This window comes from Sycon ciliatum, chromosome 3 (genome assembly GCF_964019385.1).
Source record: "Sycon ciliatum chromosome 3, ocSycCili1.1, whole genome shotgun sequence".
Classification (NCBI taxonomy): Eukaryota; Metazoa; Porifera; class Calcarea; order Leucosolenida; family Sycettidae; genus Sycon; species Sycon ciliatum.
The window spans coordinates 20,497,600-20,519,852 of record NC_088645.1 but is presented as its reverse complement, the minus strand read 5'-3'; the positions used below and the strand labels follow the sequence as shown (position 1 = coordinate 20,519,852).

Sequence of the window (22,253 nt, the reverse complement as noted above, 5' to 3'; positions counted from 1 at the left end):
AGCTTGCCGTAATGCTCGTCGATCGGGAACGAAACTTGAATTGCTGATAGTGCTAAGCTGCTGATGGTGCTGTCCCTGCTGAAGTTGATGTCCCAGCTGATAGTGCTGTAGCTGCTGATAGTGCTGTAGCTGCTGATAGTGCTGTAGCTGCTTATAGTGCTGTCCCTGCTGAAGTTGATGACGAATGGGAGGATGATGAAGGGGAGGATGGTGATTCAGGCACAGCCAAGTACAGCTCCTTCCGTGGAATAGACAAAGGGTTCAGGTTCTTCAAGTCAGGCCACATCCAGAAGATCCAGTTCAATTCACTGCCTGTCTTTCCACAATTCTGTTTTGTATGCTGCGTCGTCCTGCCCTCTTTCCGTAAGGACAGGAAATACAACGTTCGGATATGCTGCACTGCTGGCGATGTGTCACATGTCCCTACGGTTCTCACTGCCTGCTGCACATGCCCTGCTGGGTTAGCTGGTTCCTGTAACCACATAGCGGGCCTATCATATGCATTGGAGGACTTTGTAAGGCTTGGCCTGCATGAAGAGACAGCGAAAACCTGTACTGAGAAACTGATGCAATGGAATCAGCCCCGAGCAGGTTCTGGTTCTAGCATGGTGACCAAAGTGGCATCCTCGAGGACAAAGGGGCACCCAATTACATTTAGCCGGACAACATCATCACCATGAAAGGGACGTACTTGCACAGCAATGTTCCTGACGGTCAATCCCTCCGACAGCAGCCTTTGGAGACACTCTTCCTTATCCAGAGTTACTACGCAATGTCCCCGGATACGATCAAAATTTACCTGCTTGATGCACTCAGGGCTCCTTATTTGGGCTGCCAAAGCGTCAAGGTAGGGCCGAAAAGACTCTCGGCCGTAGCCATCTACCGGAAAGGAACAGTAATGGTACATATCCGCACTGCTGCATCGCCATCCCTATTTCGCCATGCATTACTTTCATTCTTAGGGTACCCCGTAAGAAGACCTTGAGTCTGTGGGGATTGCCCTATCAAAATATGAATAAATAATAATAATAATGTCTGCAGGACTGCTCGATCTGACCAAGGATGAATCAGAGCACCAAAATTCCAAACCGACTTCAAAAGCTACACGAGCATTTCGAATATGAAATTAGAACGTGTTCTTGGGATCCTCGTGCAACACTTCCGGTTCCCGGATGCCATATTATTGGATGCATCGAGGTTGTTTCTATGCTCACTGTTGTTTTGTAAGACAATTTTTTTATAACTGTTTCACCGAAGAAATAGGGCAAGAGTATTTTGGGTTGGTTTGGACGCCTGGCTTCTCTTCACATAATAATACAGCCATGTATTTCCACTCTGGGAGTAGTAGAATACCTGCTTCCACTAACCCTACAAGTGCACATGCACGACTCATGAGCTGCTGAAGACAGTTAGGGTACTGATCATGTACATGTACATGCCGTGCACCGTTCATTCATGCTGACGAAAAAGTACACTACAGTACTCGTACAGACGGTGTAGGGTGCCCGCAGTGTAGCCTGGATACACGGGTGCACTTACCCCATCTCACTCGCGGCTCGGATCTTTGTGCAAGTCATCCATTTCCCGGACGTCTCTCGCATCTGCTCCGAGGTCCGTGCCATCCATCCGGGTCTCGAGTTACCAGTGCTCGCCATGATTGATGGTAAGGGCACGCCCTAGATCTGCTTTATAACGATCCAAAACTACCACATTCACAAAGGTATGCAGAGCTCTCAAAACAGCATCCGCAACACTATAGACCTGTTGATCTGTGCTGCACAAGGCGTTCGCTGATATCCCTACTTGATGACCTAGGCAAAAAAAGCATAGGGATGTAATAAATTTTTCATTTCTCCCCTTTTTTCAAGACATAACCTGGGATTCAAACCCTCACTATCGCCCTGCATGCATTCATCTCCCTATGCATGTACATCAGGGAGTCGTATACGACGGGGATAGCAAAAAACGCTAACGTAAACACAAACCTTTCCGTAATACTATGGGGCGGGGGCGCTTTGCTTGCAAAGGTGCTGTATTATGGTATGCAGTCCCCAGCGACATCCGTGCCATCCATCACGCTCGGCAGTTTCGCACGTAAGTTATCCCCTATACCTGTGCCCTGTAGATGCTGAAGACAAGCGAAACCTTCTGTTTTTTTTCTGTGCTCTTTCGGTTGTACCCGATCTCCCTCTAATGTACCGCTGACTCTACATTTAAGATCTAAGCATTTTAATTCTCATTCTCAATATAATCTTTCTCTCTCTCCCTCTCTCTCTCTCTTTCTCTCTCTCTCCCTCTCCCTCTCCCTCTCCCTCTCCCTCTCCCTCTCCCTCTCTCTCTCTCTCTCTCTCTCTCTCTCTCTCTCTCTCTCTCTCTCTCTCTCTCTCTCTCTCTCTCTCTCTCTCTCTCTCTCTCTCTCTCTCTCTCTCTCTCTCTCTCTCTCTCTCTCTCTCTCTCTCTCTCTCTCTCTCTCTCTCTCTCTCTCTCTCTCTCTCTCTCTCTCTCTCTCTCTCTCTCTCTCTCTCTCTCTCTCCCTCTCTCTCACTTGATCTCCCTCCCTCCCTAGCTGCATTCCTATCGACAAAAAAAGCATTATTATTATTATTACTTGCATGTACGCGTTGGAGTCAACCATGCAAGCATGATCCACAACTTCGCTTATGCTGAACATGATAAACAGGACTAAAACAGGGGAAAAAATGAGCTAGAACGATGATAATAATAATAATGACGAGAGAGCTTGGAAGCTCAGGGCCCTACGCTATGCTTTTTTGCCTTGATGACCTAGACAAAAAAGCATAGGGATGTTATAAATTCTTTAAAAAATTCCTTTTTTTTTAAGGCATAACCTGGGAAGGCTGGGATTCGAACCCGCACTATCGCGCCCTGCATGCATCCCCGATACACTTCGCATACATACTAATTCTTCCAAGTTGTTTCACATTGTGATGTTGCATTTTAAAGCCCTATTTGAATATGCATTGTGGCCAGCCGTCTTTGATGGCACGGTACGGTAGGGGATAGGTACGGGACGGGTACGATCGAGGGTAATACGAGTATTATACGACACCGTCTCCAGTACCGTACCGTACCATCAAACACAGCTGGCCACATACAGCTGCCCGCAATATTCAAATAGGGCTTTCAAACGCAAGATAATAACGTAAAGCAACTTGGAAGAATGGGTATGACTGGCGTGAATAGCCGCCGGAAAGCTGCAGCGTAATCCCGGGAATCGCAATCACACTGCACGTGTATCCCGCTGGAATGGCCAGTATATGTGAAGCTTCGACATTTGAAAAATTTGAGTTGACTAAGTTTGAGTTGGATATCAAAATAAACTGATTTAGTCTGTTGAGATGCTGGATCATTGTGCTTTTGCTTGTCGACGGGGAGAATACTATGTCCGGAGTGTTTGGTGCTTGGGTGGCATTCATCCGCTCCGCGATCAGAGTATGCTTCTCGTTCGCAGTAACGTTTTGCCTGCAGAGCGGCCCGCAAAAATCACCACGTACAGCTCCATGAACTCCCTCTCCATTGCTGAGTCGAACAAAGATTTCGGCATGATGGGAGAAGTAATTATTAGTTGGCAGTCTAGAAGTCAAAACTCAAAACTCAAAAGCATGCAGTCAGACTGCAAGAGTAGAGGCTGAAATAAAACGAAAAGACGGAACATGTGCTGCAAGTATATCAAAAGCGCTCCGCGTGCCGCCGGAATCTGCATTCCACTGGCCTGCAGAGTGGTGGGAAACCTTTTCCGTGTTTACGCTGGCGGGAACGTCACGTGAGCGATTCACCTTGACAACTTTCACATTCCGCTTGTTTTTTACGCCAGTCTGAACGCGCCCTAAGCTGGCTAGCGCCAGACGTTACTGAAGTAACGTCTTCTGCATATCTACTGGAATAAATAATGATAATAATAATGTAGACAGTAAAAGGACATATGGATACGAGTTAAGAGTAACTCTCCATCAATGAAACTGAATACTATATACAGTCAGAAAGTGCAATAACTAGGCACAAAATTGACAAGAGTACTGAGACATTCGACGTCCTGACACCTAGCTTCAACACATCTCCGTAGCACTAACCGACAGCCTTCCAAATTGGAAGGTTCAAGGCTATGGAAAGAGGGTTGCCTGATGATCGTAGAGATACGTGAAACTCGGAGTTGTGACAAAGCTTCCAAACTCTCTCTTGTGGTTATGGAAAGACCAAAGAGGGGAAGGCAAGCGCAACGAAAACGAGCAAAAGCTACAGTCCTACAGTCAGCTACAGGCGAAACGTACGTCGTGTGAAACAACTTGTTTTGTAGTCAACTAGTCCATCACAATGTCATGCAAGAGGAGTACTGTAGGAGTTTGGCTTTTGGCTTGTATAATTCGTTTTCGCAAAGCTTCCCCTTTCTTTACTTATCTTTGATATTTTATGACCCTCCCAAGTTGGGTGGTGTGCTGCTTTGCTGCTTCGAATTGTAGTTAGACCGCTTTGTCAAATATCGTACTGGTCTCGTCATCGTCCAGTAACAATCGACATTCTTTGTTCCGTTGGGACTGTAGCTTTTGCTCGTTTTCGTTGCGGTTGCCTTCCCCTCTTTGGTCTTTCCATAACCTTGAACCTTCCAAGTTGGAAGGCTGTCGGTTAGCGCTACGGAGATGTGTTGAAGCTAGGTGTCAGGACGTCGAATGTCTCAGTACTCTTGTCAGTTTTGTGCCTAGTTATTGCACTTTCTGACTGTATATTATCCAGCTACAGTGCTGGAGAGTTACTCTTAACTCGTATCCATATGTCCTTTTCCTTTCTACATTTATTTATGGCTCAAAATCTGAGTTTCAAATAATAATACTGTGCTGCTGCATCGCGCAATGCCCGCTACTTTTTTGTAGTTTGAGCACTCTGGCGCTTCAGCGACGAGCTATCTTAATGTCTGTGGTGCCTCCTTTGCACCATGGCTGGTAGCTCGGCCTATTTAGCTCGTAGCTGTACTGATGAGGCCTTTATGGCCAAAACGGCTTACTGTCTACAGCATTGGGTGATAATAATAATAATAATAATAATAATAATAATAATAATAATAATAATAATAATAATAATAATAATAATAATAATAATAATAATAATAATAATAATAATAATAATAATAATAATGACGACTACACCATAGCTCAGTGGTTAGAGCATCGCTAGCTACAGGCGAGGGTCCCTGGTTCGAGTCCTGGTGGTGACAGTCAATTTTTTCTTCAGACGTTTCCCGTTTGTCTCTTTCCCTCAAACTAGTGAAGATTTTAAGACTTGGGGCTCCCCGCGTGCTAGAGTGTACGTGAAGTGTGTGGGTACAGTGAGGGCTGCGTCCCACCCGCCTGTGTGGATTCACAGGAAGTGTGAGCTACGAAGTCTGAAGAAAATGTTGAACAGTCTCTGCAGGGATGACGACTACACCATAGCTCAGTGGTTAGAGCATCGCTAGCTACAGGCGAGGGTCCCTGGTTCGAGTCCTGGTGGTGACGGTCAATTTTTTCTTCAGACTTTTCCCGTTTGTCTCTTTCCCTCAAACTAGTGAAGATTTTAAGACTTGGGGCTCCCCGCGTGCTAGAGTGTACGTGAAGTGTGTGGGTACAGTGAGGGCTGCGTCCCACCCGCCTGTGTGGATTCACAGGAAGTGTGAGCTACGAAGTCTGAAGAAAATGTTGAACAGTCTCTGCTGGGATGACGACTACACCATAGCTCAGTGGTTAGAGCATCGCTAGCTACAGGCGAGGGTCCCTGGTTCGAGTCCTGGTGGTGACAGTCAATTTTTTCTTCAGACTTTTCCCGTTTGTCTCTTTCCCTCAAATTAGTGAAGATTTTAAGACTTGGGACTCCCCGCGTGCTAGAGTGTACGTGAAGTGTGTGGGTACAGTGAGGGCTGCGTCCCACCCGCCTGTGTGGATTCACAGGAAGTGTGAGCTACGAAGTCTGAAGAAAATGTTGAACAGTCTCTGCTGGGATGACGACTACACCATAGCTCAGTGGTTAGAGCATCGCTAGCTACAGGCGAGGGTCCCTGGTTCGAGTCCTGGTGGTGACAGTCAAATTTTTCTTCAGACTTTTCCCGTTTGTCTCTTTCCCTCAAACTAGTGAAAATAATAATAATAATAATAATAATAATAATATTAACTGGTTTGAGGGAAAGAGAGACAAACGGGAAAAGTCTGAAGAAAAAATTGACTGTCACCACCAGGACTCGAACCAGGGACCCTCGCTTGTAGCCAGCGATGCTCAAACCACTGAGCTATGGTGTAGTCGTCATCCCAGCAGAGGCCGTTCAATAATAATAATAATGTCTATTAATTCTTCGTCTCCGTCTCGTCTCCGTCTCCGTCGCCATCGGGACGTGGAGAGTCGACGCCAGGAGGGTCGCTGCCCTCCTCGGGACGTGGAGAGTCGACGCCAGAGGGGTCGCTGCCCTCCTCGGGGGTGTCCTCCCCGTCGGCGCTGGCTGCGGCGACCCGAGCACGATAATAATAATATTATAGCTATGCCGCCATGCTGCACGTGCGGAAAGGCCTCGACCTGTTCAGGCTGCAAATGCGCCAAAGCTGGACGTCAATGTGAATGTACTAACTGCTCCGCCAATCGCCATGGAACGTGTCGTAACTCCTGTCGCTCAACGTCGTCACAGACGGCCGGCAGCGCTGCTGCCGCCTCTCATCTGGCTTTCTCTTCATCATGCCCAGTACCCTCCGCCGTGAATACTCGAAATTCAAGAACTCGAAATTCGAATGTTCAAGGAGTATCTCAAATATCGGCCTCCTCTTCCTGCCACGATGGTCGCGGAAACCCTTCTACCACGTCCTCACAACCCAGCGGTGCTGCCGCGGAGACGTCTGTTTCATCCTCATGCCCCGCTGCGGCTTCTGGCTCAGGCACTCAAACTCCCCAGGTTCGAAACTCCCAAGAGAATTCTCAGCCGTTTTCCGGTACGCACAGCACTGAGGATGCGCACGCCCTGGACTACTCTGCCATTTCATCCCAGGACATTGACCGGCTTGCGAACTTGGACGCCTCTCAGCCACCTGAGCGACTCCCTGACGCTGCACCAGCCCTAAACTGCCAGCCGTTCACCTGGGCTTCCGTCCCATCATCGCAGTTTGAGCAAGCCCTGGAGCACGCGAGAGAAGTTGTCGTCAACTGGCGCCGCAACATTTTTGCAATACCATCTGGAAAAGCAGGCTGTGCGTTCGTGGAGGAGCAGGCTCGTCTCCTGCAACTCCTGTCCCCTGACACACCTCAGGAACGCATTGCTCTGAAAGCTGCTATGGTGTTTCCGCCGCTTCTCCTGCAGAAACCTTTCCGGACATCAAAGGCTGCTGATCATGTCCGCTGCTTGCAGCGTCGACTCCAACTATGGAAAGATGGTGATATCACTTCCCTGCTCCACGAGGGTCGGCAGATCCAAGACCACCTACCATCTGGTCCTCTCCAGCGGTCTGATGACGCAGCGGTGAAAGGCTTTACCCGTCTCATGCTCGCGGGCAAAGTGAAAGCAGCAATTCGTTGCCTGCACACCTCAGGCAAGGGGGGCGTCCTTCCCTTGCAGGCTGACTGCGGTGGTGGCCAGTCCACCATAGATATTCTGAAAGCCAAACACCCTTCACCGGACTTGGATGGCCCCTCATCCGATGTACTGCTACAGGGTCCGTGCCGCCCAACGCATCTCGTGCTGTTCGAACCGGTGAATGCTGCATTTGTCCGGGCTACCTCTCTTTCCCTGTCTGGTGCGGCAGGGGTGTCTGGGCTGGATGCAGATGCCTGGCGGAGGATGTGTTGTTCATTTGGAAGATCTTCCACGGGCCTATGCAACGCTGTAGCCATGCTGACGAAGCGCCTCGCCACCTCTCCTGTCGACTCGGGTGCTTTGGCGCCGCTGCTGGCTGGAAGGCTTGTGCCCCTGGATAAGAATCCTGGTGTGCGCCCGATCGGCATTGGGGAGACCCTCCGTCGCCTCATTGCCAAGGTGGTCCTCCGCATCACCCGTCAGGACATTGTTGAGGCCGCGGGGGCACTTCAAACCTGTGCTGGGCAGGAGGGAGGGGCGGAGGCCGCTGCGCATGCCCTGTGTCGCCACTTTGACAGCAGCAACACAGAGGGAGCACTCCTGGTCGATGCTGCCAACGCGTTCAACTCCCTGAACCGTGCAGCTATGCTCCACAACATCCACCTACTATGTCCATCAATAGCAACAATTTCGAAAAACCTTTACCGCAGCACAGTACCTCTCCACGTCAGCGGTACGGTTATCTGGTCTGCTGAAGGCACCACGCAAGGCTGCCCACTAGCCATGCCCCTCTACGCTATTGCCATTACGCCACTCGTCACTACCCTCGCCACCGCCCTTATGGACGACTCTCCAGCTGGCACGGTGCATGACCGCGAATCGCCTGAGAGACCAGCCGGCGTCGGTGCGTCCGCTGCTCGACCGGACGCCTCGACCATCCAGCTATGGTATGCCGATGACGCGGGAGCCGCTGGCCTGCTGCACTGCCTTCGCACCTGGTGGGACCAGATCTGTCAACTTGGCCCAGCATTCGGCTACTATCCAAACGCTGCCAAGACTTGGCTGGTTGTCAAGCCCGAGCATCTCGATGCTGCCAACGCTGCATTCGCCGACACCGATGTCCACATCACTACTGAGGGCCGCCCCTACCTGGGTGCTCCTCTGGGCTCGGAAGCCTTCAAGACAACATTTTGCAATGCTCGAGTGGAGGCTTGGGCATCTGAGATGCGTGAGCTGGCGAACGTGGCCGAGGCCGAGCCCCAAGCCGTGTATGCCGCACTGGTCTTTGGGTACCGTCACCGCTGGACATTCCTGATGCGCGTGTCGAGCTGTGCACCAGACGTCTTCGAGGCTCTCGAGTCCTCTCTTCGCTCCGTCTTGTTGCCAGCTCTATTGGGTGTGCCAGTCGTCCCTGCCCCTCTACGCAGCCTTCTTGCTCTGCCTGTGCGTCATGGTGGCCTTGCAGTGCTCAATCCAGTTGAGGCTGCCTCGCAACAGCGGACAGCATCTCTGTCCATCACGAGCAGTCTCCAGCAACTTATCGCGGACCAGTCCTCCCTCTACAGCGTAGACCCAGCAGCCATTTGCGCCGCCAAGGCTGCTGCCAAGCAAGCCCAGTCTGTGACTACCAAGACCGTCCTGCAGACAGCTGGTCCAGAGGCCCTACCACCAATGCTTCTGGAGCACCTCCAGGCCAAGGGAACAGGGGCATGGCTGACTTGTCTTCCTGTTCGCGAGCATGGATACTCCCTCGACCGGCGGTCCTTCGTTGATGCCCTATGCATTCGTTATGGCCTCACCATCCACGGTTCACCTACCGAGTGTCCATGCAGCCGGCCGTTCACCATCGACCACGCAATGATCTGCAAGTTGGGCGGCTATCCCATCCACCGGCACAACCATGTCCGCAACTACCTGGGCCAACTTCTTTCTCAAGTGTCTGAGGATGTGCAGCTGGAGCCACCGCTGCAACCTCTACCGACGGTCCGCACGTTTGACCATGGTCCTGCCCTGCTCACTGCGGAAGACGCCAGACCGGACATCAAGGCCAGGGGGTTTTGGTCGGTACAGACTGATGCATTTTTTGATGTAAGGGTGTTCTATCCCAACGCACAGTCGTACCGATCTCGCCCGCTGGCTGAGGTGTTCCAATGGCACGAGCGTCAGAAGCAGTCGGCATACGGTGCCCGGATCCGGGAAGTTGAGCACGCGTCGTTCACCCCGATCGTCCTGTCTTCTGCTGGTGCCCTGGCGAAGGAGGCCACCCGGTTCCTGAAGCTGCTCGGAACGAAGCTCTCCACCAAGCTCTCGCAGCCTTATCCCCTCGTGATGGGAAAGCTGCGGACGGACCTGGCTTTCAGCCTTGTCCGCGACTCCGTCCTGATGGTTCGTGGGAGTCGCCGTGCATTCCGTGCACCTGGTCTGGCGGCGGATGTGGATGCTGTTTCTGTGGAGGCCCGCATTCCCGCCACTACGTGACGCTAAGTCCTCCTGGGGTTTGCCGCTCTCCGGTCCTCTTTCATCCCGTTCTCCCCTCTTTTTTGGGGATTCTTTGTACTTCGTCTTTCTTGTTTTCCTTGTTCCTTTGTTTTTTGTAGGACAGATTTTTGGTGTACTGATTTCGGTTGTTGTTGTGTCTGACTCTATTCCCAATATCTAATTCTGTGGTTGGTTTTCCGACTCATTAGATATCCTTAGCTAAAAAAACGCTAACGTAAACGCAAACCTTTCCGTACTTCGGATCGTTCAAGCTGACTTTTCCCTTAGCACAAAGTACGTTATAGTTGAGACGAAGTAGTCGTGACAACCATGGCGATATGAATTTTCGTGGAAACAGATGCGGGAAATTCAAAATTTTGAACCAGGGATTAGTTTGCTGTCGTTTCGAAAGAATACCTTGGCGAGGTCTTTTACTCTGGAATAGCAAAAGCACGGCGAACATGAGTTTTCGCTGTTCCCAGGTCCTTGGAAACCCTTTCCTAAACGCAGCACCGAAGACTGTAAGGGTTCTCCAGCTCCAGCACGTCTGGGAGAGGCCGATGAATTTCTTCCTCAGGAGTGCCGCGGAACTGGTCCTTTGTTTCCCAGATGGGATAGAGGGAGAACAGCACGAAGCAGAGGACGCAGAAATTGTCAACTGAAAGGCAAAACTCGCCAAAAAGCTAAATGTCACAAGAGGAAGCAATCTTGACTCTCGATCTCATCTCGATCTGCACGTCGACGTGCTTTTTATCTCCCGCCAGTTACAAAACAATGCGAGTTTTTGCATTTTTTGCAGAATTTCCATAACGAACGTCGGCCCGTTATTTTGAGCTCTGTAACGTTTTTCCGTTATCCGATAACGTCTTTTGTCACGGCTGGGAGTGAGTACCGTAAAAGTTAGCGTTATCGTACTTTTGCTAAGGATGTCTATTGGGTTGTAGTTTCCACCATGAGTTTGATTCCATCGTGAGTTTTGATTCTATTTGCTATTTTTCGTTCCATTTTTGAGCTCATATTTTATTTTCCTGATTTCTTCTCCAGTGTATGTTGTATTGCATTTTAATACATTGTGTTAATTTTTGCCCATAAAAGAGGCTTGCACCCCAAAAAAAAAAAAATAATAATAATAATCTCCAGTGCGTGAATCTATTGCCAACACCTAGCATGCACATGAGTGAAAACCCATTGACCTTTAATTAACCCTTTGTGACCCCACTGTAAAGTAAGACACTAACTCACCTTCAAATAACATGCTCTTTTTCTTGTATCTCTACCAAACAATCACCGATTTTTACAAACTAACCACTAACCTAGTTTTAGGCATAGTCCTATCTCGGAGGTAATACTATGCAGTCATAGAAATTATTATCAACACCTCACTTAAATGCCACCACATTAATGTATTATATAATCATAACTGCTCCGTTTCGTCGCCCTGTCTTTGAATTTTATCCCATTATGACAGTGGAATATCCCAAACATAGTCGCACAGGCTACCAACATGAGTTAAAAACCAGGATAGTTCAGTGCAGTGCGAGTCGGATCAGCACAAGCGATACACCAATCTGGTGTATACACGCAAAACACAGAATATACACCATGTTGTGCAATACAAAGTCATCGAGATTGAAAATACGTATGGAAAGTATACGAAATATGAAAAGTTTGGCTCCACCAGCGCTTGGATCAATTCTGAATCTTCTTCATTTTCGCCCAAGCCATGGAAGGTCCTTCCTGGCAAGCGCTCTTACTCAACACGAGTGTCGGATAACAAGTGGAGCGCCATTATACTGCTTCTTTCACCTCCACGTATCCATTCCCATACAAAATGAACGTGAACTGGGTTTCGCCTGTTCACTAGCGATTCAAGAATTTCTCGCACTTGACCCCAAAAAGTGACCGTTGGTATAACCTTGAAAACGCTCTACATGCATAACCGGTACGCTCGGTACTAGGTTTTCACGACTGCTCTACGCATATGTACACATCCAGTTCACGTATAGCATGATGTAGAGTGGAATGCTTGAACAAATACAACTCTCCGTAGAAGGAGTACCGGTATACCGAACATGTACAACATGTATACAACCGTGTATAGGCAGGTCATTGCCTGGAAGTCAATCACCCGCACTCAAACTCTTGTCCAGTAGAAACTTGCAGTATCCGACTAATACTTACACAATGGCTGAGGCAGAACCAGTACCAGCAGTACCTGACGTAGATGAAGATTATGATAATGAAGAATTTCAAGTCGCCGCCGAAGCAGCAGCAGCAAGGGAAGATGCGGTAAGTCGCCATGCAGAAAAATCTTGCCTGTCGCAGTGAATTTATTTCAAAACGTTAGCTCATATAAACTTAACCCACGACGAGCATCCTGAGACACAAGTTCACGATGGTGGGAATTCTGAAAAAAACGTACCTAATAAAAGACCAGAACATGTAGCTCCGAGCACGAACCTCCCGTTCCTTTTACACACCTTTTTGCCATTTTTTCTTTGTGGATGAGTCCAACAGTCATCATGAATTGGCTTTATCTTTTCTTCTCCGTGCTGATTTATGACCTCTTTTCTGTTCATCGCTTCATTGGTGTTGCCATTGTTTCCTTTTGAATGTAATAATTATTTCGCGAAGAGAGAGCCCGAACGTTGGTTATGAAACCTGTTTCAGAATGTTGTGGAGGAACCTGAAGCTTGCGCTCCTGCTAAGTTGCTGTGTTGTAGTTTTAGATTTGTCTGCCAGGAAACTTGTTGGAAACAAAAAATTATGTGCTCCTGCATTTGGAGCACTTGAACGATATGCAGTACAATTTGTTGAGCAGAATATGACGATACGTCCATGGCCTGCGGCGAACCTCTCAGGTTCGAGGCTGGTGGTATCAGTATTGATGTGTTTGGAGATCTGCTCCCCCTCCCCTCTTCTCCTCTCACGCCCCCCCCCCCCCCGGGTTATCTTCAACTCCAATAAGCTCAGTGAGCAGACCTCCTATTGTAAACTGCCCTGGTCACACCAAACAAGCCGTTTTCAGCTTGTGCTGAGAGTGGCTTGTGCTGATTGAAGTGGTTGGTCCCTGGTGAGACCAATATCAATAAGGAAATGGCTGAAAAGCGCTCGAAAAATTATGACTTGAAGCGAGAGATGTCCAGAATTTGGTCCCTCTCCCAAGTTGACGCAGTCCCTGTGGTTGTCGGTGCCCTGGGAGGCTTGGTGAGAGAGTCTCCTCAATGCCTTCGGACTATGTAGGGAGCATAATTGGCTATTGTGCAACAGGAGGCTATCCAAGGTTCCGTTAAAATTCTAAGAACTGTTCGTAACAGTCATGTAGATTCACATCTGCTGCGTTTTCATGTTCAATAGCCAAGAGACGAATAACGACTGATAAAGATGTTTCCTTTGTTACTCCCTTCATTGGTTGATGTACTTGATTTAGCACTCTGATGCTGGCCAGCTTAGGCTTTTGCACTTGGCTACAATTTTCACAAGCCATGCTTGAGTCCTGGTGTCGGCTTCGGCCCTTGCTAGTGCTAATTCAGAGTTTGACTCTAGAGGCGTTAGTAATAGACTGGTACCGATTCTGAATCCGAATGTCAAAATAGCCCCCTTAATAACATCATTCGGCTCACCAAGTGTCGAGCTTTAAAACCGATATCAATGCCCTTATCACTTATACAGAACACGTCGGTGCGAAATCTTAATTTTTGTTTTGATGTCGGAGTTCGGATTGAGGTTCTTTCCTTCTTTCTCTTCCTTCCGCTATTTCTTGTCCCTTTGGTTTTAAGCTTCTTACTTTATTCATTTTCTTTTTGCTGTTTCACCCATGGAAATATTTTCCCGGTGGCTTACGGCCTTCGAAAGAAGTGAATAAAGGAGACGTAATAAGAATAAGAATTATTTAAAATCGGATACTGAGCCCGAAGGTATCGGGATCGTTACATATGGAACCAGTTACCGCGGCCTAATGTTCGCGACAGATTAATGTTCGTTATTTTTGCTAGAAGAGTGTAACGCGAATATTAACCAGCGTGAATTCGAGCTTCAAAAGTCGGTATATGTAGGTGGCCCCTGTGCTTCGCGAACCTTTGCCATCACAAACTTGTTGGTTCCAAGAAATCGCGAAAATTTGGTGACGTGGATATTGGGCGATTTACAATATTTCCCAAATTAACATCACTACTACTACAGTCCGTTTCAAAAAGATTTGCAATCCTGGCGATCGCCCGCGGAGTTTGGCGTCTTGCCGTATGAGCACTCGAGCGCTGCCTGGAAAAACTCACTGTGAACTCGAAGAAATATTCCGCGCGAAAGCAGGAAAAATGACAACTCACTCACGTTGATACAGTCATGTACGTCTGGTTTACACCAAACGAGTTCTTCCTCGTATCGATAATGGAGTCAGAGAGGACATGTCGAAACGAAAGTTTTGTAGATGTTGACGAGCGGCATGTGTCCCAATTCGTTTTGTGACCAAAATAGTTTCTTTGAGCTGCGATTTACTCACCGTGTGACGAAAACGACATCGACACGGACTCATTCCCAAGGCCATGACTTGGCAAAGCTATCCGTGTGACTTTGACGACATTTTGAGAAAAGCAGACGCTTGTGAACGCTGATAGAAGACGGCGTTGACTGCTAAATTCAAATTGGCGATCTTGAAATACTAGAATGAATCTCAAAAAGCTACAGCGCGATGACTTCCATATTCACTCACACCATTGCAGTGTTGTGGGTGTGTTCACGTGGCGTGAGCCAGTCAAGTGTCAGTCAGTTCGGCAGGAAGCGCGAGCTCCAACAAGTCGTTTGGTGTGGCCATCTTTTTTGTCTTGTGTACCAGCTTGATCACCAAAACAATGAAGAAAAAAGGTTTGACTTGAGGATAGGTTGGGATTTGAACTAACAACTAATACTTCATTTTCAGCAGACAGCATTCATGACCATGATAACCACAAGGCCAAAAAGGAAAGGATAAATCCTGGGTTTGATAAAAAGTCGATACTGGCTTCCTGGGCAAATTGTACACCATGGGAAAAGGCCGGAAACCTAGGCGAAATTTTAACTCCTTACCGGCTGGCCCAATTGTTCCGAAACCTTCACAGAACAATTTGCGTGCCCTAACAAGCCATTCTATGTACTTTGGTGTCCACATTTCCCTGATCTTCATACTTTTAAGACCCAAACCTGAATTTAAATCTTTTTGAAACAGACTATAAGCACCAAGTGGAGGACAATCGAGGACAGTGTTAGTGCTGTGCGGTGTGAGCCAGAATATTCGTGTTTTGTAGGAGCTGTCCTTCCCATGTGTCCTTCTTCGATCAATCCATATCTGGCTTGCATCATGATGCATGATGCATGATGCAAGCCAGATATGGATTGATCGAAGAAGTATAGATTTACCATCACTGTGAATACTTGTAAGAGGATAAGAGTCACACTGTAGCTCAGTTGGTTAGAGTATTGCTCGTGAATAGCAAGGTCCCTGGTTCGACTCCCGGTGGTGTGACTGATGATTTGTTCCTCCATTGTGATAATAATTATTATGCGTGTGGATGCATGTGTTTGCGTGCACGCGCCAATGTATGTGTAAGTGGTTTCAATCGTTTGCAAAAATGTGTATGACAGTGTATGACGGTGTATGGCAGTGTATGACGGTGTATGACTTTATTGACCTGTGGTCTACATGCTTGTCCATCTTGTCTTCAGTTACAGCTCCGGGGTGACATCGAGATGTTGAAGAGAGACGAAGGGCTTGCCAAGCAAGTGTGGACGGTCAGTGAACGCTTTCAGAAACATTTTTACACGTGTCTGAATCTTTTCTTCTAACACAACTGCTACAGACAAATTATAATAATAACAAAAATAATAATTAACGCAATAAATAGAGTAAGCTGCGCACTCTGTACAAACACCATTAGCAGCTTACTCTATTTATTGCGTTAATTACATTTGTATCTCCACGTAAGCTTTTTTTAAATAATAATAATAATTTTTAACTAGAACGGCGGCAGAATTTATTACAAAAAAATGTATTATCTACGCATACATCTACGCAAGAGTCACCACGAGCCATTTTGGACATGTGTCAAAGTATTGGACGTTTTTGCTCCCTTCTTGTCACAATACTACAGGCAATGATGGAAATAAGCTAAAAGACTACAACTACAAGGAAAAGAAGTTTAGAGATACATCACTCGAATTATGTGTAGACGTGACAGCATGCAAATCCAATAAGTGACAAAAACGTAGTGACAAGAAAAAGAAAGAAATATCAAGAGATCAAGGGATCTATTTCGCACCTTCACGACGAACAGTGCCGAACAACTGCAAAGACAACACATTCTCCTCCTGAACACAAAGCTCAGGGTATAACTTACGTATGTACAAAGCTTCCAACACGGCTAGATGTAACAAAGACCTACCACTCGACAAAACAGAGAATACATCATCGGAATACCACACACGACAACTAGCACAGCCCGACCGGTGACACTTCATTGCCGAGGTACTGTTTTCCTGACCGGACTTCTTCACATAATTGGAGTGATGTATCTCTGAACTTCTTTTCCTTACAGTTGTAGTCTTTTAGCTTATTTCCATCATTCCCTGTAGTATTTTGACAAGAAGGGAACGAAAACGTTCAATACTTTGACACACACATATCCTATTTGGCTGGTGGTCACTCTTGCGTAGATACATGCGTAGATAATAATATTTTTTTGTAATAATAATACTTCAACTACGAAATAGAGGTTGCAAATTCGGCGATGATTTTGTTAAGGATTAGGTTCGCTATTTCGCCGACGACTTGACACTTGACTGACTCACGACTGCCATCCAGAGAACACGAGAAGTCCATCGAAACTTCGGCTCGGAAAACCTGCAAGAAAACACCACTCCCTGCTCAACGCACAGTGTTTCGGGGAATTCACCCCTCATCAGTTGAGCTTGAGCAGGCTTCCTCTTCCTCAGCCTACTCAAGTTCAACTGATGAGGGGTGAATTCCCCGAAACACTGTGTATTGAGCTGGGAGTGGTGCATTCTCTGTATGGCAGTCGTGAGTCAGCCAAGTGTCAAGTCGCCGGCGGAATAGCGCGAGCTCCTGTGTGGGAGCAAACCCATTCCTAAAATAATAATAATTATTATTATTATGATCAAGAAAGGTAAAGGACAAAATGTTACGAGTTATGACAAACTGGTCGTACATTGCCACGTTCGGAGTTGCCAATAGCAGCTACGTGATTTGAAAATTCCGTATGGTGGAACCCAGATGCGCATGCAGTTTACGTAAGACTTTCCGTAGATCGAATACGTTTTTTACTAACGTAATTACGTTATGCGGAACCTCTCTAATACTAATACAAAAGAGAAAGACCAATGAACTACAAGTTACCCCTATACTGTCCACTAACACCACCAGTTACTAAACAATCAGCTCATGCGATAACATTGCACGACACTGACCGACGGTACTGACGTTCTATAACTAACTGGCTAACAGCTCTAGCACATCTTGGATGCATCTTTGCATCCTTTGAGCCACAATAGTTGTGTGGAATGTTGCTGTGAGTTTTTGAATCGTGGTTTGACCGTATTGTCCAATGGTCTTGCCAGTATCGCCATCGACATGCATGAACATCCGCCAACGTCCTTCACAGCTGAGACTTTCAGCTCGTGCGTATCTTGGCTGCGCTCACATTCCCCTTCTTTTTGTTATTTCTATAACTTAGAACCTTCCAAGTTGGAAGGCTGTTGGAGTGCGCATCCAAGATGTGCTAGAGCTGTTAGCCAGTTAGTTGTAGAACGTTAGTACCGTCGGTGAGTGTCGAGCAATGTTATCGCATGAGCTGATTGTTTAGTAACTGGTGGGGTTAGTGGACAGTATAACGTTAGTAACTTGTAGTTCCTTGGTCTTTCTCTTTGTATAAAATAAACCTTGGCTCTCCATCTGAGTCCAACAATACAAGAAATACTAATAATAAAAGATGATTGAGAGAGGTTTGAGCTTGTAGTGCAGCCATGGAACCTGAAACTAGACTCCGTGCCGTTATCTACATTTGCACCGATATCATGGTGCGCATGCTTCCGTCCCACAATAGTCTCCTTTGCTTGAGGCTGCCGAAGCAAATCGTACCTCGCAGAAAGCGCACAAGGAAAGATGAGGAAAAGAACTGACAGCAGGCTATGAGAGAAGTTGGACAAAAAATGAAACAAACAACGAAAGCTGGAGTATTTCAGAACACGATGCATCGATGGTAAGATACACTTTGGATTTGCAGTAGTTTGTTTTTCCGGCCACTGCGTCAAATTGACTGAAAGTAGATTAATCCATTCAGCGCTTTGAAAAGGGCTGACTGCTGAAAACGGCTGAATCCGAAAATTCAGCCGTTTCTGTAGAAATGTTGACGTCAAAAAGCTCTTTTTCCGCTGAATGGTTGAATCGCGCTTGGTGTGACCGCGGCCTAATGTTCGCGACAGATTAATGTTCGTTATATTTGCGAGAAGAGTGTAACGCGAATATTAACCAGCGTGCATTTGAGCTTCAAAAGTCGGTGAATGTAGGTGGCCCCTGTGCTTCGCGAACCTTTGCCATCACAAACTTGTTGTTTCCAAGAAATCGCGAAAATTTGGTGACGTGGATATTGAGCGATTTACAATATTTCCCAAATTAACTTCACTACTACTACAGTCCGTTTCAAAAAGATTTGCAATCCTGGCGATCGCCCGCGAAGTTTGGCGTCTTACCGTATGAGCACTCTAGCGCTGCCTGGAAAAACTCACTGTGAACTCGAAGAAATATTCCGCGCGAAAGCAGGAAAAATGACAACTCACTCACGTTGATACAGTCATGTACGTCTGGTTTACACCAAACGAGTTCTTCCTCGTATCGATAATGGAGTCAGAGAGGACATGTCGAAACGAAAGTGTTGTAGATGTTGACGAGCGGCATCCGTCCCAATACGTTTTGTGACCAAAATAGTTTCTTTGAGCTGCGATTTACTCACCGTGTGACGAAAACGACATCGATACGGACTCATTTCCAAGGCCATGACTTGGCAAAGCTATCCGTGTGACTTTGACGACATTTTGAGAAAAGCAGACGCTTGTGAACGCTGATAGAAGACGGCGTTGACTGCTAAATTCAAATTGGCGATCTTGAAATACTAGAATGAATCTCCAAAAGCTACAGCGCGATGACTTCCATATTCACTCACACCATTGCAGTGTTGTGGGTGTGTTCACATGGCGCGAGCCAGTCGAGTGTCAGTCAGTTCGGCAGGAAGCGCGAGCTCCAACAACAAGTCGTTTAGTGCAGCCATCTTCTTTGTCTTGTGTACCAGCTTGATCACCAAAACAATGAAGAAAAAATGTTTGACTTGAGGATAGGTTGGGATTTGAACTCACAACTAATACTTCATGTTCAGCAGACAGCATTCATGACCATGATTCACAAAAGGCCAAAAAGGAAAGGATAAATCGTGGGTTTGATAAAAAGTCGATACTGGCTTCCTGGGCAAATTGTTAACCATGGGAAAAGGCCGGAAACCTAGCCGAAATTCTAACTCCTTAACGGCTGGTTCAATTGTTCCGAAACCTTAACAGAACAATTTGCCGTGTCCTAACAAGCCATTCTATGTACTTTGTTGTCCACATTTCCAATGTCCTTCCCCATGTGTCCTTCTTCGATCAATCCATATCTGGCTTGCATCATGATGCATGATGCATGATGCAAGCCAGATATGGATTGATCAAAGAAGTATAGATTTACAATAGCTGTGAATACTTGTAACAGGAAAAGAGTCACACTGTAGCTCAGTTGGTTAGAGTATTGCTCGTGAATAGCAAGGTCCCTGGTTCGAGTCCCGGTGGTGTGACTGATGATTTGTTCCTCCATTGTGATAATATTATTATGTGTGTGGATGCATGTGTTTGCGTGCACGCGCCAATGTATGTGTAAGTGGTTTCAATCGTTTGCAAAAATGTGTATGACAGTGTATGACGGTGTATGGCAGTGTATGACGGTGTATGACTTTATTGACCTGTGTTCTACATGCTTGTCCATCTTGTCTTCAGGACCAGCTCGAGCGTGACCTCGAGAAGTTGACGAGAATAAAAAGGCTTGCCCATCGCGTGTGGACGGTCAGTGAACGCTTTCAGAAACATATCTACACATGTCTGAATCTTTTCTTCTAACACAACTGCTACAGACGTTTGTGATTAGGACTTTGCGTGCGATATTTATCGTATGCTAACAGACTCTCTGTTCTCTGCTATTCCCCGTGTTCTAGATTGGTACAATCCCTTCGCGATATCGCCGTACTATTTACACTCAGGTGTTTGATAATATCAATTATCGCTGTAATCAGGCCAAACCGTTCTTCAGCGACGCCTTCTACATCGGTGTGTTATCTGGAAGGATTGTTGTGCTTCGGCTGCACATGCTTACCCTGAATGTGTTGACGCACGCGCGCTCGCGTGTGCTTATGTCCGTGTATGTGTATGTGCGCGCGCGCGCGTGTGTGTGTGTATGATTGTGTGTGTTTGTGTGCGTGTGTGTGTGTGTTTGTGTGTGTTTGTGTGCGTGTGTGTGCGTGTGTGTGTTTTTTTGTGTGAGAGTGTGAGTGTGTCGACCCAAGCACTTGTAGAGTGCGTATAGGTTACCGCCCTAGTAATCTGTTTTATTCAGATGTTGTCTGCTATAATTAGTATTTGGGTGTTTAGCCATCGTTTTGCATTTGCAGATTCGCGTGTTTCTCTTGTGACGGGTGTGTATATCTGGTACATTGTGGTTTGTGGCGTGTATTTCTGTGTACTTCTGTAACATGTCTGCACATCGTCTGTGTATATCCCTCTGCGTTCAGGTCCAGACGAGAGTGGACCTCGGATGTGCATGAAGATTCACCCAAGCGAAACCCCAAAAGGATTTTCCTTTTACTATTGCCTAGTCAAGGTAGAAAACCAGAATTATTGCTCTGAACTTTGTTGAAGTTGTACAGGGCTCTAAACCATGGCGTCAGATGTAGCCAGAAGTCCGAAACTAGCGACAATCTAGTGGGGAGGGGCTCTGAAGATTCAGGTTTGGTGGCTCACGGTCCTACTCCTGCATCCATGAATGCTTAGACCAGTTGTGACCGCATTTAGAACCAATGTTAATTGACCTTTTCAGCACGAAGGATGTAGAACCCTGTAGTTAGAAAATTGTTCAATGTGCGACTGTCTCCTTGCGACAATACTGTCTAAGAAGTAAAAAGGGGAACTCCCCTGTAGCCTTGCCAGAAAACCGTAGCTCTCTTTATTCAGACAGCAGTGGTGAATACGATTGCTAGCAGAAATGCATGAGTGAGGTCGGAAGTACCATTTCAGCGGGGGAAAACGCATAAATGTATATCTCGTGTGTCGTGTTCTTATTATTATTATCATTATTCTTTTATTTGAAACTCGGGTATTGAGCCAATAATAAAAGTGGAAAAGAAAAGGACATAATAAGGAAACGAGTGGTGGAGAGTTACTCGTAACTCGTTTCTATATGTCCTTTTCCTTTCTATTCTTTTATTTTTTTAAATTAAAAATGACCAAGGAACTTTTATGAATAATTTTTGGCTCAATGGCTCTCCATCTGAGTTAATTCTTTTATTGCACGTGTTTATGTTGTGTTGTTCGCTCGTTGCTGTTTTTCTCCGCTCTAGGGCAGAAATGATGATGGGTTAGTTTGGCCGTTCAATCACGCAGTCAAAGTGCAGTGTTTGCATGACACTGAGGACAGAGTGATCATGGAGTTCACCATCCAACCACCCAGTGACGCAGCGGCGAGTCTCGATTACACCGACCAGCCGATAACAGATGGTCCGATAACAGAACATAGCCCAGGCTGGGGAAACCAGGGCATGCTGTCGCGCGCCATGCGGTATGAAGCGGGATCGATACGTTCGGACAGGATACGAATACGCTACATCGTGGAGTGGGTGCCGTATTATGAACCCGCTTTAGTTTAGACATCGGAAAATTGTTGTTGTCGTCGTCGTTGTTGTTGTTATATTTCATTTCAAGTGGCAACACAAATAGGCGTTGGCGCCTTCTTCTATACATGAGAGCGACATGACAAATTTAATAATAATAGTAATGGGGAGGAGATGGGAGGGGAAAAACTCATAAAGTGAAAGAAGTCACCGAAGGTAACTTAATATGTTACAGATAGATCTGTGGGAATCAGAACCATGTTGAAAACCGAAAACACGGAGTGTAACTG

General features: G+C 46.7%; 1 protein-coding gene across 1 annotated transcript; it reads left to right on the top strand.

The window, feature by feature from the left end:
* The first annotated feature begins 12,154 nt into the window (after positions 1 to 12,154).
* Positions 12,155 to 22,048, top strand: LOC135812565 (TNF receptor-associated factor 2-like). The gene is made up of 6 exons (XM_065325892.1): positions 12,155 to 12,304; positions 15,713 to 15,778; positions 20,081 to 20,146; positions 20,296 to 20,407; positions 20,869 to 20,957; positions 21,694 to 22,048. The coding sequence occupies exons 1-6, from the start codon at positions 12,200 to 12,202 to the stop codon at positions 21,997 to 21,999; spliced, it is 744 nt and encodes a 247-aa protein (XP_065181964.1). The 5' UTR covers positions 12,155 to 12,199; the 3' UTR covers positions 22,000 to 22,048.
* Positions 22,049 to 22,253: the final 205 nt, after the last annotated feature.